Below are 16,770 nucleotides of genomic sequence, written 5' to 3'. Positions count from 1 at the left end.
CCTCAGGTTCTCCTTCCCTCCTGTCCTTCTTTAAGTAAAAGATTCACTATGTGGTCCACGATGGTCTCAGACCCACCTCCTCTGTGTCTGCATTGCATTTGGGGGTGCCTGGGTCCTAGAGTGAGAGACTACCACAGCTGAGACTCGCATTTCTAAAACGCTGCTAGAAATCCTGGTGGTGCCACTTACCGCTGCAGAATAAACTGTACTCTGGGGAGGGAGGAGGTACCACAATGTGAGGGGTTCCTGTGATATTCACTTAGCATGACTACAGCCAAGAAAGCACACAGACGTGCGCCTTAAAGTAGTAGGTAGAAACTCCAAACAAGCTCCAAGCAAAATGCATTTAAGAGTATTTTACATGTAAGTCAACAAGTCTCAACCTGTTTGCAGTGAAAGAATATTAAGAAATCCCATCCCTTATAGACCAATACATTCCTTTTTCTTGCTTAAGACTTTGATGCAGTTTTGGCCACATGTATCTGGTTGGGCAAGTCTGGCAGCACCAGACTGGTCTGTGCCTGGCTGGGTGAGTGGCAGCCACTGGTGCCGCATCCGGTCATGGGTGATGAGAAAGTGCCATGAACGTTTCTCAAACTTTTGTTCTCCGTTTCTGACCTTGCATCAACAGAGAGTGATGCGACCAGTTTGCAGCCCACAAACCACACACGAGAGCATCCCGGGCTAGTTAGGCTAGACTAGTTCGAGGTGGGGCTTATTGCGCAGCTTCAAGCAGCCAGTTTATTGTTTTGAATCGCTGAACCACAAATTAACCTTTGTGTATCCTTCAAGGTCATTTGGTTCTTACCGGTTACATCTCGGGTACCTGGAGTGAAGCTAATCAGGTGTCCTTTTGACTCAAACGCTCTTTTTCTCATGCTTAGCCATCAAGCGTGATGCCCTGCACACAGTAGGCCCTTTCTAGGCACTAGAAGATAAATGCATGCAAGAGGAGGCCAGGACTTCAACTTCCTGGTGGCCAGGCAGGAAGTAACTTCCCAGTATGAATGGTAATGAGACAACATTTTCTTTAGGGACTCTATAGACACAGCGAATATGTAGGCATCGCTCACTGGGGCCCTAATATATGAGGGAAATTTGGCTCGGTAGATTCTTGTGCTATGTGACTCAGGCCACTCGGGTGTCATCTCTGCACTGCATAAGGGCATTATGTTAAGCCCAGATTAAAGTAAACCTTGGTGGTCTCTCTGGAAACGTCACAAAGTTTGCCCGGGTTGATTTTCTTTCAATACCAGGAGAATGGCAACACACTTTAACGATTTAGGGAAAGAACTAGAAGAAGATCCCAGCTTCGTAAAACAGCCTAAGCCACCCATCCTTAACTGTTAAACTCCTCTAGCTTTATTCCTTGCTAGGCGGTTCAAGGAATTTATGTGATGGAAGGATGTACAGTGGACACTAATGACCACAGGGAAAATGGTGGCTGCTGTTTAACATGCTACAAGTCAGGTGCTGTGCTCAATATTTAAGCACATCATTATAATAGTTCTTATCAACATAACTTTCATATGTTTGCTTTAAATATACAGTGGAAAGGCTTATATCCTAGTCCAAATGTTGTGTTTTAGCTACTCTACTGTAGAATCTTAAATGTAAAGGCTGTCTCTTGTTTGTCTTTTCTTTTTTGACAGGGTCTCATATTTAGTCTCAGTTAACCCCAATTTGCCATCTTCCTGCCTCAGTATCCAGTGTGCTGGAACTCTCACATCCTCCTGCAATCAAGATAAATCAACAAACTGAGTGTTTAATGTTTAGAACTCTGTATATCTAAGAATAACATCCCCGAAAATGACAGGGTCAGCACTCTGTGAATGAATGAACTTAGGTTCCCGTTGTGAATGAGTCGAACTCAGGTCCTTAAATTACAGGGATGGTAACATTTCATGATAAACGAAAGGCAGGCATGGTTTTACTGCAGCCTATAAAACCTGAAAATATAATCTGCTTGTAAATCTGAATAGTAACTGTGCATGCACACATCCATTCAGACATGAAGACCTGCCTGTTTTACTCACACACCCATTCACACACACATGGCAACATGCCTGTCTTGCATTCTGACTCCTTTTGAGGGGAAAAAAAAAATCTCATTTTGCCATTAAAAAGAATACTCTTTTCAAATTTTCAAAGAGTCTCTTACAAATGTTTCCATGGACATGACTTTAATATGGCTATATCAATGGGCATAATAAGGTAGAAGTGGGAAAACTACATAGGGCCTCACCCTAGACCAGGACCTACAGGCAACTAATGGCTACTGGAGAAGGAAAGTTAGCTTCTCCCAAGGTTCAGCCCCCTTATTGCTAGCTCCAAATCAGAGTGGTCAGCCCTGAAACAATCTGTATGCAAACAACAAAATCAGACTAGCATGTTGTATTTATGTGTTTGCGCGTACACACACATACATGCACATACACACATATGTATGCCATGAGAATAATCAAAGAAAAAGAAGCTATCGATTGGAGAGTGGGGTGGCATGGGAGATGTTGGAGGGAGGGTACCTGTGAGGAATTGGAGGGAGGAGGGAATGCGTAGTTACAAGAACTTGGACACTTAAAAGACACAGAGTGGTTTCGGTCAACCCTAAGACGATAAAGCGATCAGCATGGAAGACATCTGTCAGGTGGGGTGGTCTGAGGTGAGACAGCAGCTAGGTCTTATGTGATCAGGAACCTGGGCCACTTTAGCTAGTTGTTTCCCTTCATGAGGTGATGACCTTCTAACACCCCAATCTTCTCTTACTGACGGTGACACAGGATTTATTGACCACAAGACATTAATCTCCCCGTCAAGCAAGAATTGTCTATGTAGGTTAAAGGCAGGCATCAACATCCCTTTTGCTATTGGTGTAATTGGTAATAAAAACCATTTGCACATGTGCATGCTCAAAAACACACCTCAAAGCAAATAGTCTACTTGTACTCAGAGACAAGTAGAATTAAAGACCAAATTAACAACACTTCTGCTCATTAAAGAAATGAAAAAGATCTCCTGAACGCCCAGGTACAGCATGAAGTGCTTGCCTTCGGATTCCACTTGTTTATTATGCTTAATAGAAAATGAACGGACAAAGACAGTGGCACGGGGGTGGGGGTGTCAGGCAGGGAGGTTCAGCAGTGAGGTTAGGCAGGGGATGAGATGGAGACCCAGCAGTCATGGGAGAGAGGCATGGGTGGTAGTGGGCTAGGAGGGAGTGGGTTACCTTTACATTTCTTCTCTTCAGTCTGGAAGGACTGGGCACTCGAGACGCTCTGATCGTTTACATCGTCGGGATCCAGATGGAATATAGAACTCGTCCAAGTGGCCTGGATGAGGTGTGGGGATGTCTGTTCATTCTTCAGTGCACCACGCCTCTCCACATGGCTCTTCCTGTGCAGGCAGCCTTCGGACATTCCTACCAGTTTCCAGTCCTGTCCTCGGTCTGGACGGGGCTTCTGTTTGTCCCAGGCTGGGAGGCCATTTTCTAGTGAGAAGGGAATGAGGAAACACGAGATAATGGGCTGTAGGTTTTGCCAAGGTTTTGCTGAGATTCTGCATTTCGGAAGGCCAGTTGCTGCTCGGTTCTTTTGGGCTGACACTGTTCACACGCACCTCCACTATGATGTCAGGACGAGCTGAGGCTCTTAGCCCTGGGCAAATAGCCACCAAAGCTGGATTGCCTGTTGGAGTAACCAACACACGTTTCCCTCTATTTTTCGAGCTCCTTCACAGCAAGGCTCTACTAGTCTCATCACTACAGCAGTGGCCCAAGAGCAAGCTGATGGCAGTTTATATCACTGCTTAGATGACCATTTGAGGTCTTGAGAGTCAGGGCTGGCCATGACCTTAAGTCATATCCTTAGGGTGAAACACATCCGGGATGCAGCCTTGTTTGACTTGGGTTATGTCACACACTGACCCAAAGGGACTTTGTGTCACCTAGTTGGACACACTCAACCGGCCACCCACTGAGCCTGACACGCTGTTCTTATGGTCTTCTACTCTGATGGCAAAACTAAGGAAACAGGAAGAAACTACTGCCTATAAAACACAACACCAAGCAACACAGCTCCCGAGTCTAAACACCTGGAATTTTCACATGGAAGTTTTGTGTTTTCAATGTAGTTCCAAACTACCATGAAATCACATAAAAGGGAGCAAGTCATGTTTTCTCTTTGTGGCAAATTAAGAGCTCCAAAGATAGAGGATGAGCCTGGGTCTCTTAGGCTAGGTACCAGATAGTTAATATTTTAATGTTTTTGAGTTCAGGTTATAGGGTGTATAGGTTTGTTTTCCACAATGGGCAAAAGTAGAAAAATACAATGAATTTTTTACTGGAAGAATATGCTCTAGTGACAATTTTCACCTTATTACACTATATATGAAGATAAAGCAAAGAACAAAAATGATAAGAATACACACACACAGACACATACATATACCCAACACCCAGTCCTCATTGCACCATACACACACTACACACACGTGCATGTGTACAGACAGGAATACAACACATACACTCATGCACACATAACACATATATGCACCACACACAGGCACACACATACCACATGCACGCAATTGCACGCACACACATGCACGTGCACATATACACATACATACGAAACACACATGCACACACATATGTACATATACACAAATGCACACATCACAAATATTCACACTCATGTGCACACACATATGCATGCATACACACATAGTACAATTTATTTGGTCATCTGCTTCCAGAAATTCTTAGCAACTATGTTTCAAAATTAGAAAAAGAGTGGTCATATACACTGACTAGAAGACTACAATTTGTAAGTGAAGTTTTCAAATTTCTAGGTTTTTTTAGTTCCTGGTGATTGAATCCAGAGCCTTGAACGTGCCAGGCTAGTGTTGCATCACTGGGTACATCCTTCCTGGCCGAGCTTTCTTTTATGCTGAAATTACCAAAACATCACAATGGGACCCCTGGTGTTTACAGAGACCAATCCACCCTGACTTGTGCTTTGGTATGGGGAATTTTCAGTGAGGCATACTTTGGGTTTCCATAGCACTCTCTTTGAAGCTACCAGACTTCCTGCTGAGGTTGTGTGGATGGTTTATTTGGAGTTTCATCCGTCAGATCTCACTTTTGGAAGTTATGGCCCCCTCCTCACACCCATGCACATTCAAACTTTTGATCCAGGAGAATGTTAAATGACCACACAGTACGATTTCTTTCTTTTGTGAAAAATGATTTAGTTTAGTTCTATTTAGTGTGCATAAGTTTGGTTTTGTTTATGTGTCCTCCCTCTGTGTGCACACATGCATACAAAGTGTCTACAGTGCCCAAAGACCGCGACAGACTGCGTAGAGCTGGTGTTGTGAGCTCCCATGTGGGCACTGGGAATCATACTTGTGTCTTCAGGAGGAGCAGCTGGAGGAGCTGTCCCTCCAGCCCCCAGCACAGGCTGTCCTAGCCTAGAAAATGGAAGCACTGTGGCTTGAAGTAGGAGAATTCTATTAGGCTTAGGGTTCTACCGGTTTCTCTGACTCAGGGAAAGGAGCTGGACCGTCTCCAGCTTAGGGTTGTATGAGCCACTGTATTGGGCAAGCTAAACAGACATGGGTGCTTTCTTCTCAGGGTGTATGAAGTATTAGTCATTGCACAGTGAATCCACTCTTCCACTTTGCAACCATGCCCTCCGCGGGTGCAATTACAGGCATTTATTCTCGCTGTCCATTCAAAGGAAACAACGGGTTGAGATCTTTGAGATTGTATTGTGTTTCAAACCAAACATATTTGTGTAGGGTCCATTCAGACACCTATTATCCAGGAGCGTTTAAGCTTCTTGTGAGCTAATTACGAAGTGGCTGGATGCAGAGGTTAATCGCAGGTCTGGAGAGACTCACTTTACTCCCACAGGCACAAGAAAGCTCACCCACGCATGTCTCTACTCTTCTTACTGTATTTGCAGAGATTAAATCCCCAGTAAATTTGACCCTGTAAAGTTCAATTTAAAGAATACTACGGAGGATTTCACAAAGCTTATAACATAGAATCTTTTCACACTAATTTCTAAAAGTTGGTAGGACTTCCCCAGCCCTAACCAAAAATAAAGGATCTGGTTCTCAGAGGAAAGATGTCTAAGGACTGTGAGACACTCTCTCTCTCTCAAGACAGAGCCCATTCAAGCATGTTCTGTATGCCCCTTGGGCCAGCTGGAAGGCTTTCTTCTAGCAAGAGAGACTGTATTTGGGGTGAGCTAGATAGACTTGGCTTCCACTTTCCTAAGAAAACCACTTGAGATGGTCTGGGTAAAGGGCTCCATTCACAGGAGGCATTTACAAGGTCATAATTACTGTCTGTAATTACATTCGCAATAATGATATTCAGTTGCTTAATTGGCAGGTTTATGGGATACACACTGCTGGGAAGACTGGAGACTGAGAAGTCCTGGCTGGGTCATGGGAAAATGCAACAGGGATTTCTTTAAAGCAAATACTTGATTCTTATCCACTCAGGGACAGGGAGCACATACAATTCCTACTTCATTCCCAGGGAAGGATGGGACACCCACTATGCCAGCTCCATAACTTCTATTTGCTGGGTGTGTGGACAATGATGAGGACTCCACATATGTGCAGCTGGTAAAATGTCTTTAGGATTGTTTGCCTATTACTGTATCACGTGTCCACATCCTTTCCCTCCCCCAGAGCTCATGCCAATGGATTATTCCTTTTTAGAGGAAGTAACATCCTCAAGGGTTAATCTTCAAGGGTTAATCGTGACTCCCAACCCTTGTGCCTATCAGAATCACTGCAGGCAGTAACAACCTCATGGAAGACTGGACTTTTTAATGGGGCCGGGGCCTCAGCATATATGATTCTGCTGAGTTCTCCAGGAGACTGACATGCTTAGCAGAGTTGGCGAGCCAAAGGATCAAGAGAAACTGAAGGCAATAAAACAAGTTGTTGGCATTTTAGAATAAATGATGTGCTCTCTCAGCCTCTAATATTTTCACACAGCCTTAGATAACGAGTTTTTATTGTCCAGCTGAAACAATCTGGAGTCACCCGGAAAGAAGGGACCTCAACTGAAGGAATGCCTTTTTCAAACTGGCCTGTAGCCATGTCTGTGAGAGACTTTCCTGATTGAGGACTGATGTGGGAGGGCCCTGCCCACTGTGGATGTCACTATTGCAGGTAGGAGGCCATGGCTGCATAAGAAACTAGCTGAGAATGAGCCAACGAGCAGCAGTGTTCCTCCATTGTTTCTGTGTGAGGTCCTGTCCCAGCTTCCCTCTATAAAGGACCATAACCTGGAAATGTGATGTGATACGCTCTTTCTTCCCCTACATCGCTTTTGGTCCTGTTGTGGCTATGATACAGCGGCAGACAGAAGAGTAGGCAGAAAAGACTTGCATTTTCATTCAAAAATCCCTCAGCTGTTGTTCTGAGTGAAGCCTTGAATATCAGGCGCTGGCTGGCTAAGGATACCGCAGGTGTGGCTGGAAATAAGTACTTGTTCAAGGAGATGGTTTGGGGATTATCTGGAACATACTGCATGTGGTATTAGAAAGTTGTTAAGTCCCAGGGATGTAACTCACAGGTAGAGAGCATGCCTAGTATACTCGAGGCCCTGGGTTCAATCCCCAGGACCACACTCGTCAGACACAGTAGCACATATCTCAGCAAGAGAAGAAAGCAGGAGGATCAGGGATCAGGGGCCCAAGGATCAAGGTCATCCTTGGCTTCACAGAGAGTCGGAGGCCAGCTTGCCTACACGACTTTCTTTCTCAAAAGCGGGAGGGGGTCAGTTCTTTGCTTAGTGTTCATGGCTCTTCTACGCAAGGCAACACCTAGCTGTCTCCTCTGACATTATGTAGATGGCACGTGCTTGGCTCACTTGACTGGATCCTGGTCCACATCCACGTCTCTCAGCCTGAACATGACATGACACCATAGTTGGAAGTAACTGAACATAGTCAAGAGAGCTCTAAATCCTCTTGAGGCTGAACTGAGTAAAGTCATAATCAATGAACTATAGCCTGCTCAGCACAGCACACTCAGCTGTCCTAGTCAGTATCAACATTCTAGAACAAAAGGCAGCTGGACCATGAACAGATGTAGCTATGCAGCCTCAAGCAGCCATGTGAAACCTGCAGATGTGAGGGCACCTATCTGGATGGCTCCATTCCTGGCATTTGCCTACCACCCACACCTGTGTGTGGGGAAGACACCCACAGGGGACACAGGGCAAGGCTGTTTGAGGCTGTTCTGTTAGTGGGCCCCATCTGGGCTAAGTGGGTGGGCCACTGGCAGGGTGGGTATCTCTCAGTGTCTTTGGATTGATGGGAGGTGGCTCTACTTGGCTCTACTTGGCCCGGGCATCTTCAAGAGCAGGACCTGGGGTAACCCCGCTTCTATCCATGCTTCTTAGTGGGGAGAACTGCCTTGGCTGGTCTCAAAAAACAAGAGAAGGGGGTCATTCTGGGGAAGTCAAATGGGTGGCTGTTTTTTAAAGCAGTTGTGATGGAAGGCCACACGACCGGAAGCAGCCTCATTAATAAGTTCAGGTTAGAAGATGACAGCCGTCAACATGTGTGCATGGCGTAGCATGGCCAAAGTCCTGTAAGTGCTCAGTATGGCTCCTTTCTCCTTCACCACTAGCAACTACAGAGCACAGAGCCACTGTGCAGTGCTCAGCTAATGGGACAGAATCTGCAGGCTCCCCTCCCAAGTTCCCTTTATCCTTCAACAGAAAGAAAGGTTCTCTGCCCTCCTAGGCTCAGCCTTCCCTCACTACTGTGGCTATGTGCTCTAACAATGTGGAATCCTGGTTCAGTTTACAGCATCTTTTGGTGAATGCAGTCTTCCCAGTGAGAAGCATCAGACAGGCCTGGGCTCACATATTACTTTTGTCCTTTACATAGCTTAGATCTGCAGATCAGGGTGGAATGTTCTAGCCACTGTAAGGCATGGGGGCTCGCATCACAGCTGGGTGCCAGGCTTTCTAGGCCACTGGCTTCTAAAGGAATTGGTGGTATGGAGGATGATAAAGGAAGGCAATTGTTTATTCTATGTGAGGTACACTAATGGCAATACTAAGATTAAAAAGAGTTAAAAATCACCAAGAATATACTCACTTATATCTGGACACTAGCCCAAGGGGCATGTCCCATGAAAGTCTTCACTTACCAGGAAAGTGGGACAGAGGGAGGACAGCCTATTGGGACTCTAGGTGAGAGAAGCATGGGAGAATGAGGGAAATAGAAGGATCCAGAGGGTCCTAGAAACCTACAAGAAGAACATTATGATGGGCAGATCTGGGCCCAGGGGTCTTGTTCAAACTATGGCACCAGCCAAGGACAATACATGCAATAAACTTCGAACCTCTCCCCAGATCTAGCCAATGGACAGGACATTCTCCACAGTTGAGTGAAGAGTGGGGACTGACTTTCACATGAACTCTGGTGCCCCATATTGGCCTGGTGACACTCAGAGGAAGGATAGCAGACTACCAAGAAGAGACTTGATACCCTCTGAGCATATACAGGGGGAGGAGGTCCCCCTTAGTCACAGTCACAGGGGAGGGGAGTAAGGGGAAAATGGGAGAGAGGGAGGAATGGGAGGATACAAGGGATGGGATAACAATTGAGATATAATATGAATAAATTAATAAAATATATTTTAAAAATCACCAAGAATTGGGCTGGGCTAAAGAGATGGCTCAGCAGTTAAGAGCACCCAGAGGCCGTGGTTTCAATTCCCAGCACCCCCATGGCAACTCATAACTGTCTGTAACTACAGCTATAGAGAATCTTTACACAGGAGTACATGCAAGTAAAACACCAACACACATAAAACAAAAAATTTTGAAAACCACCAATAATTTACTATTTGGCAAACTAATAAAGCACCAAAGGAATTGCTGCACCAGTGCCTGCTGTATGAGCCAGCATGTATACGTTACCTTATTTAACATAAACATCTGTGCCAGGAAACCAAAACAGTACTTCTAACCAATAAACAGGAACCCAGCCAGTAGGATGTGCCCTGACAGCCATGTTTTTGTGTAGAATGTGTTACAACGTATTGTAGTTAGGAATTGTGTTTCTTGGCTTTCTGAGCTCCTGGGTCTTTGGCTTACTTATCTAGCTTGGAGCTGGGTACGTGAATGAACGCCACTGCCTGAGCAGAATTAAACTGAGGTCCAGTTTCCCACACTCCTTCCCCTCCGCTATAACTTGGAGGAAAACAGGAGCAGTGAAAGAGCCCCTGCAGTTGCTGTGCTTGCTGGGGCTTATTATCTTTCCCTTGACCCACACTACTTCTACCAAACCTCTCTTCCTCCACTCCCTTCATCTCCCAAAGGCTAAGTGTCTTTGGCCATTTCAAGATGTAGAGCTAAAGCCTCTAAAAGGTTAAAAGGAGCTAGAAAGAAAATGGCGCTCTTGTATCGCCATTGAAAACTTAAATGGTCCCAATAGGATGTCCTAGTATGCAGATATAAGTGAGTATATACCATTTGAGTCTTTCTGCTTCTGGGTTAACTCACTCATTATGATCATTTCTAGCCCAATCCATTTATCCACAAATTTCGGGAATTCCTTGTTTTGAATAGCTGAGTAGTATTCCATAGTGTATATGTACCACAGTTTCTTTATCCATTCTTCTACTGAGGGACACTTAGGCTGTTTCCATGATCTGGCTATTATGAATAAGGCTGCTGTGAACATGGTCCCACTCAAACTAAGGCACCAGCCAAGGACAATACAGGCGGTAAACTCTAAACCCCTTCCCAGATCTAGCCAATGGTCAGAACGTTCTCCACAGTTGAGTGGAGAGTGGGATATGACTTTCTCACGTACTCTAGTGCCTCACATTTGACCATGTCCCCTGGAGGGGGAGACCTGGTGGCACTCAGAGGAAGGACAGCAGGTTACCAAGAAGAGACTTGATACCCTATGAGCATATACAGGGGGAGGTAATCCCCCTCAGGAACAGTCATAGGGGAGGCGAATAATGGGAAAATGGGGGGGGGGGGGGAAGAATGGGAGGATACAAGGGATGGGATAAACATTGAGATGTAACAAGAATAAATTAATATTAAAAAAAAAAAGAAAGAAAACTTAAATGGAAGCAAGCTCACTGAGACTGCATTTGTTCTCCCGCAGTCTGAATGGGTGGAAGGCCGAGAGACAGCAATGTGTTCAAATGCTTTGACTGGGGTGTGCCCATCTCAAGAACAACTCTAATGCCTCACCCCTGAAATCGATTTTTGGCAGCGAGGCCCTCATTCAGCAAGTCTGCAAAACCCGTCTCGGCACAGGTTGGCAGCCTTCCACCCACTGCCATGTGTCTTTGTCTTCCTCTTGCCAGCACCTCTCTATCAATTTCCCTCCAGTTGAGTCTGAGCTTCTCTGTCCATGTGGGCACATGGATTCAGGTTTCCTGTCACAGAAACATTAATCTCTTTCCCCAGCAGGGACTCCCAGTGCATTGTGGGTGAGACTTGGAGCCCGGATGAGAGAGACAAATCTTTCCCAGGGTTGGTGGTTCCCACCCCTCCGTTTCTGCTGATTCTGTAAACAGGTTGATTGGCAGCCTCAAGGAAAATAATCCTTGTGGGCACAGAGATTTCAAATAATTATTCTGAACCCAGAAACTGCATGGATAGTCTCCCAGTAAGTGAAAATAATCAACACTAAAAAACAAAACAAAATGAAAATGTGTTTATACCATTTAAATAAATGTTTTAATCTATTTTAACATACAGCCTAAAATAAAGTTGATAATCAAAACAATAAAAGGTGTATTTAGAGATGGAAGATTTTTCTTCATCAGAGACACAACATGGTGGTGACTAGGTTCAGGGTGGCATCTGAGACCTACTTAACCAGACAGTTACAGGTGCTCAGTGCTCCGACTGCTCTGAGAGTGAGAAAGCCCTTCCCGGAATGCACAGTAGCCCTCCCCAGGAGCAGCTGCTGTGTTTCCATAATTCACACTGGATTCAAGCATCAAATTCTCAGGTTAGAGGACTCACAATCTGAAGTAAGCACACGGAAGCCACACAGCTTCTATCTAGCAGATGAGAAAAGCTGTGGCTGCTGCAGGACCCTTCCTGTTCCCGAGCCTCGGGCTCCCTTGCTGGCAGATGTTTGCTTACTGCAGGCTTAGATCTCCCTGTGCTCTTATTTAGAGCATACTGCTTATATTTGTTGACAGTGAACTCACATTTTTTGAAAAAAAAAAAAAAAAAAAAAAACCCAAACAAACAGATTGGTCCTGTTTTATGGTCCCAAATGTGAAATATATTTTTCAAAAGTAGGAAAAGAATGTGTATCTATCTTATCATTGGAAACTAGAACTAGGGTATAATTTACAGATAAATCACAAACTTGGAGACTCAGAATTTTTCAAATAAAAGGCAAAATAGGACTCTGGGGTGAGAAGGCCAATTTCTCATTTCCCACAGTAAGAGGAGTCACACTGGACGGCAATGCAACACAGGCATTATTTTTATGTATTACACTCATGTGTTTAAAAAATGGACAAAATACACAAGGTGTAGGGCTGGTGAGATGGCTTAGCAGGCTACAGGCACTTGCTGCTAAGACTTGACAACCTGAGTTCAATCCCTGGGGCCCATGTGGTAGAAGACGACAGAAGAATCCTGCACGTTGTCCTCTGACCTCCATATGTGCAAGGTACTATGAACATGCTTCCCATCCCAAAACATACATGGTCACACACACACACACACACACACACACACTGCACAAACAGGTAAATATAAAATTGTTAACAGTTCTACACACACACACACACACACACACGAGATCTGTGAGCTGTGTCTGCTCTGGGTTTTCCTAGAATATCACTATAATTTGCCTTAAAAAATAACGAGGACCCATGTCAGCGCAGACATTTCCTTCCCTTTGGGACCATTTTGACCTGGGAGAGTCTGGGCTTTCCTTCTATGAGACTCAGAGGCCCCCGGACATCAAGAACACCTGTCTTCCTCACCATGATGGCCAGTGAGTGGATCACACAGGGGACTTCAGGGAGCAGAGACTTGGAGAGATGTTTTCAGGTCCTCCAAATACTATGAAATGCATCAAAAAATATTTGCTGAAATGGTCCCTGGTAACATGACACAAATACCTCTGGGTAGCAAATGTCAGCTAGGATAATCTGGTTCAGCATCTGTGCTTCATGGGCCTTGTTCCAATAGTATAAGAGAAGAGGGAATGACTGGTGTGGTGGTATGCACTTGTCACCCCATTCTTGAGAGATGGAGCCAGGAGAATTGGAAGTTCAAGGCCAGCTGGAGCTGCAGACCCATCTGTTATGAGTACAGATAACTAGAAGGCAAGTTTTCTGCATTCTTCATATATTTTTAGTTTTCATCTTCAACTTTTCAATGACATAAAATAGAGCCTGGTGCCAGAGAGGCAGGCTGATTTTCCCCACCGAGGGCTAGGTGTGCCTCAGGGTCCATCAGCTTGCAAGCGGTGGCGAACGTCTGAGGCATGACTCTGCATTCCCTGCGGACCTGCTCTATCATCACAGGAGCCTGCAGCATGGTGAGTTTCTGGCTTCTGGTGCCTCAGCAGCTGCATGTGAACAGGTGACCATGAGCCTGAGAGCCCAGTGCCGGGCACAGTTTCCATATAAAGTACAATCAATTTGGTAAGTACGCAGTTACCAATTTTCCTGCTCAGGACCCTAAGGAGCCAGAGGCATTTGATGTGTTGCAAGTTGAGAAAATTATATACTGGAAATTAAAAGGGAGCACATTCCTGTTTCCTAAACAAGTAGTTGGTAAACTTGGTTCACGAAATGAGAAAGTCAAAATGCCAATATTTTTTTTCTAAGACAGGGTTTCTCTGTGTAGCCTTGGCTGTCCTGGATTCACTTTGTAGACCAGGCTAGCCTCAAACTCACAGCGATCTGCCTGCCTCTGCCGAGGGCTGGGATTAAAGGCGTGTGCCACCATGCCTGGCAATTTCATCTTTTCTTGGCAGTAAGTAAGGCTTTCCTCTCTAAAGACATTCAACAGAATCACAGACACAATAGCTTACACTGTATGCATGGCTCTTATATGTCAGGCATCTGTTCTGAGTACTTTTTATTTTATCTTTCTAAAGATGTATTATATATATAAATATTATCACATTATTGAGGCCATTGGGCCACAGAGATGTTAGGCAACCTCCCTAAGGTCACACAGAGATAAATGACAAAGTTAAGACCCAGACCTAAGATGCTGTAGCCAACATTACTGCATCTTTCCTTTTGATGGGTAGCCAATAGCCAGTGACTTAGGGTCCCACCCTCCCAATTCCGTGGACTTAAAGACTCGACATAAAGTAAGGCTCACAGAGGAGGTACATCCTTGTTCTGTGTCACCTGGATGTCAGACAATGCAGACAGATATGACTCTGCACCCACGATCTCTTACTTGAAAATATAATATGCATTCTTGATGTGGAACAAGAATTTATGCTCAGGATCAATGCTGACAGGGACTGGGGCATTTTTACTCATTTCCAGACTCTTCAGCTGGTTTTCTAACACCCACTTCCTCCCAGCACTTTATGGGTTTGTGATCCTCACTGGCTGCCGATGATGGCAGCATTTGAGAGTTGCAGTGACTCTCCCTCCAAGTGGTCAAAAGCTTGGGACACACACAAGCAAGCAAACAAAAGCATCCCAGCAACTAAGGCAGAGAAGCACTGATTTGCTTTTGGACTCCTCATTTGGAACTCTAGAAAACTTGACAATAGTTTAGGGCTGACAAAAGGGTAATTTCGTTCTGTATTTGGGACAATCACAGTGACCCTCAGAGCAGGCCTTGGCCTGGTGTGACACATAGGCAGGTGTTCACTATGCAGTGTCATTAGCCAGTGCATGGAAGAGGAGCTACAGGTGGTGCCCAAAGATGTGCACCTGGAAGCTGCCTTCTCACCCTGCTTCCTCTTGTTTGCCCTGCCCAGGTGTGGTAGCCTTTTATTAATTAGCATACATCAGACCAACACCACCTAGCAGGGGTTTGGGATAGATATTGGGTCTTGCAGCAGGACCCCAGAAGGACAGCTGAGAGTTGTGTGGAAGAGTAGGGGGTGTGGATGGATGTTAGGACCTGGAGGGGTCAGGAGCTCCACAAGGTGACCACCAAGGCCAGCGGATCTGTTCCCAGGGGGTCTGAACAAACTGATGCACCAACCAAGGACAAAGCATGCAGGATACCCGGACCTGTTCAGGTGTAGCTGAAAGACAACTCATGCTCCCTGTGTGTCGGGAGGCAGAAGAGAGAGGACGGCCTCTGACATGAACTCTGCTGCTTGAGGTTTGATTGCTGCCCCTAGCTGGAGCAGCCTTGGGGGCACACGGAGGAAAGGGATGCAGGCTACCCTGATGGGACCTGATTGATTGTGATCAAATGGTGGGGGAAGAGGCCCTCATTTTTAAAAAAAGAACCACACACATTAGGCTGTGAAGGAAATCCTGGCATAGAAAGAGAAGGCAGTGTGGAATCAGATGCACTGTGGCAGCCAGCTGCAGAGGGTCCCAGAAACCCTAGTCATCGGTATTCAGGGTGGTTTTTGGCACACATCTCGCAGTCTTTTCAGAATTCATGGACAACCCTCAAGGATCAGGCTTGGGATGTGGGGCCAGGAGATGCATGTCTCAGTTGCTGGAATTCTTTATTTCTTGGACTGTGGAGTGGGCTGTCAAGGAGCTGATGGTCCCCGGGGAGCTTGAGGGATGCTCTCTGCCGTGTCTCAGTCAAGAGCTGCATGTTTCCAGGCCAGATCAGTTCCCTTGGCCTGTACACGGGGGTGGGTCGTGATAAGGCTGTGTGCCACTAGTCCCTGGAGCTCCCTGCTTTCCAGCCACAGTGGTAAGTGCGGCGTTCCATTTGTTTATTCCATTAATACATATCTTTGTGGTCTAGCTTTCATAGAGGAAGGAGCTGAGCAGGGAGAAAGGGTTTGCTCGAGGTCATGGCTGGATCCTGGATAGATGCCACCTCAGGCTTGTGTTCTTAGCTCCTCTGTTGCTTTAGGGTTGCTTTTGGGGGAATATAAAAGACTGGTACAGGGCAAACTAGAGTAGGGATGGCACATACTTTTCCTGGAGTATATGAAGACGTGGTATTTCTGTTATCTGCTTTCTCACCCTCAATGCTATTCTGTGTTTAACATAAAAAAATAAATAAAAGAGACAAGAGAGAACAAAAAACCAAAACAAAACAGGAAAGAATAAAGCAAGAGTGAAATGGGTTGACTATCAGTCAAACAAAAATAAATATTAATGGTCTTTTATCCTATTGTGAAACACAGGAAACAGGAAAGTGAAGGCTGAGAGACAAGGCGACCAGCTGCAAAGGTTGTCCCACTCTGGAGGCAGCTGGGCTGTTAACCACTTTTCTCTGGGGGGTGGGGGGGGGCATGGCTTGCATAAGTTTCCCAACTTATGGGCAGGCAGGAGGGTGGGTGCAGCCTGGCTACCATCTTCTAAGACACCCCTGAGCATCTGGTTTGTCAGGGAAAGATGAGCCAGTTAAAGGTCATGAACCCGGAAGAGGATTCTCCGCTTTCATGTTTCTTTGAGAGAGAAGGAGTATTTGTTTGTAGCTGGAACTATTTAAGTCTACAAGTTAAAAATCCTTCATGGACATAATACACATTCCTGCCTGTCAATCCAGTCTCGGACAAGAGGACACTCGAGATGTTTCCTACTTTGCCTCTCTGTCTCACGGGCACA

The 16,770-nt window shown here is 45.5% G+C and overlaps 1 protein-coding gene across 14 annotated transcripts in view; it reads right to left on the bottom strand.

The window, feature by feature from the left end:
- Thrb (thyroid hormone receptor beta) overlaps window positions 1-16,770 on the bottom strand; it is a 327,017-nt gene that overhangs the window by 56,698 nt on the left and 253,549 nt on the right. For all 14 annotated transcript variants that reach the window (XM_051140201.1, XM_051140160.1, XM_051140185.1 and 11 more), the window contains one exon: window positions 3,227-3,487. In XM_051140201.1, coding sequence (XP_050996158.1) covers window positions 3,227-3,487 — 261 coding nt within the window. The remainder of the gene's footprint in view (window positions 1-3,226; window positions 3,488-16,770) is intronic.

Source organism: Acomys russatus, chromosome 3, assembly GCF_903995435.1.
Source record: "Acomys russatus chromosome 3, mAcoRus1.1, whole genome shotgun sequence".
NCBI classification, from domain to species: domain Eukaryota; kingdom Metazoa; phylum Chordata; class Mammalia; order Rodentia; family Muridae; genus Acomys; species Acomys russatus.
This window is presented reverse-complemented; position numbering and strand designations above follow the sequence as displayed.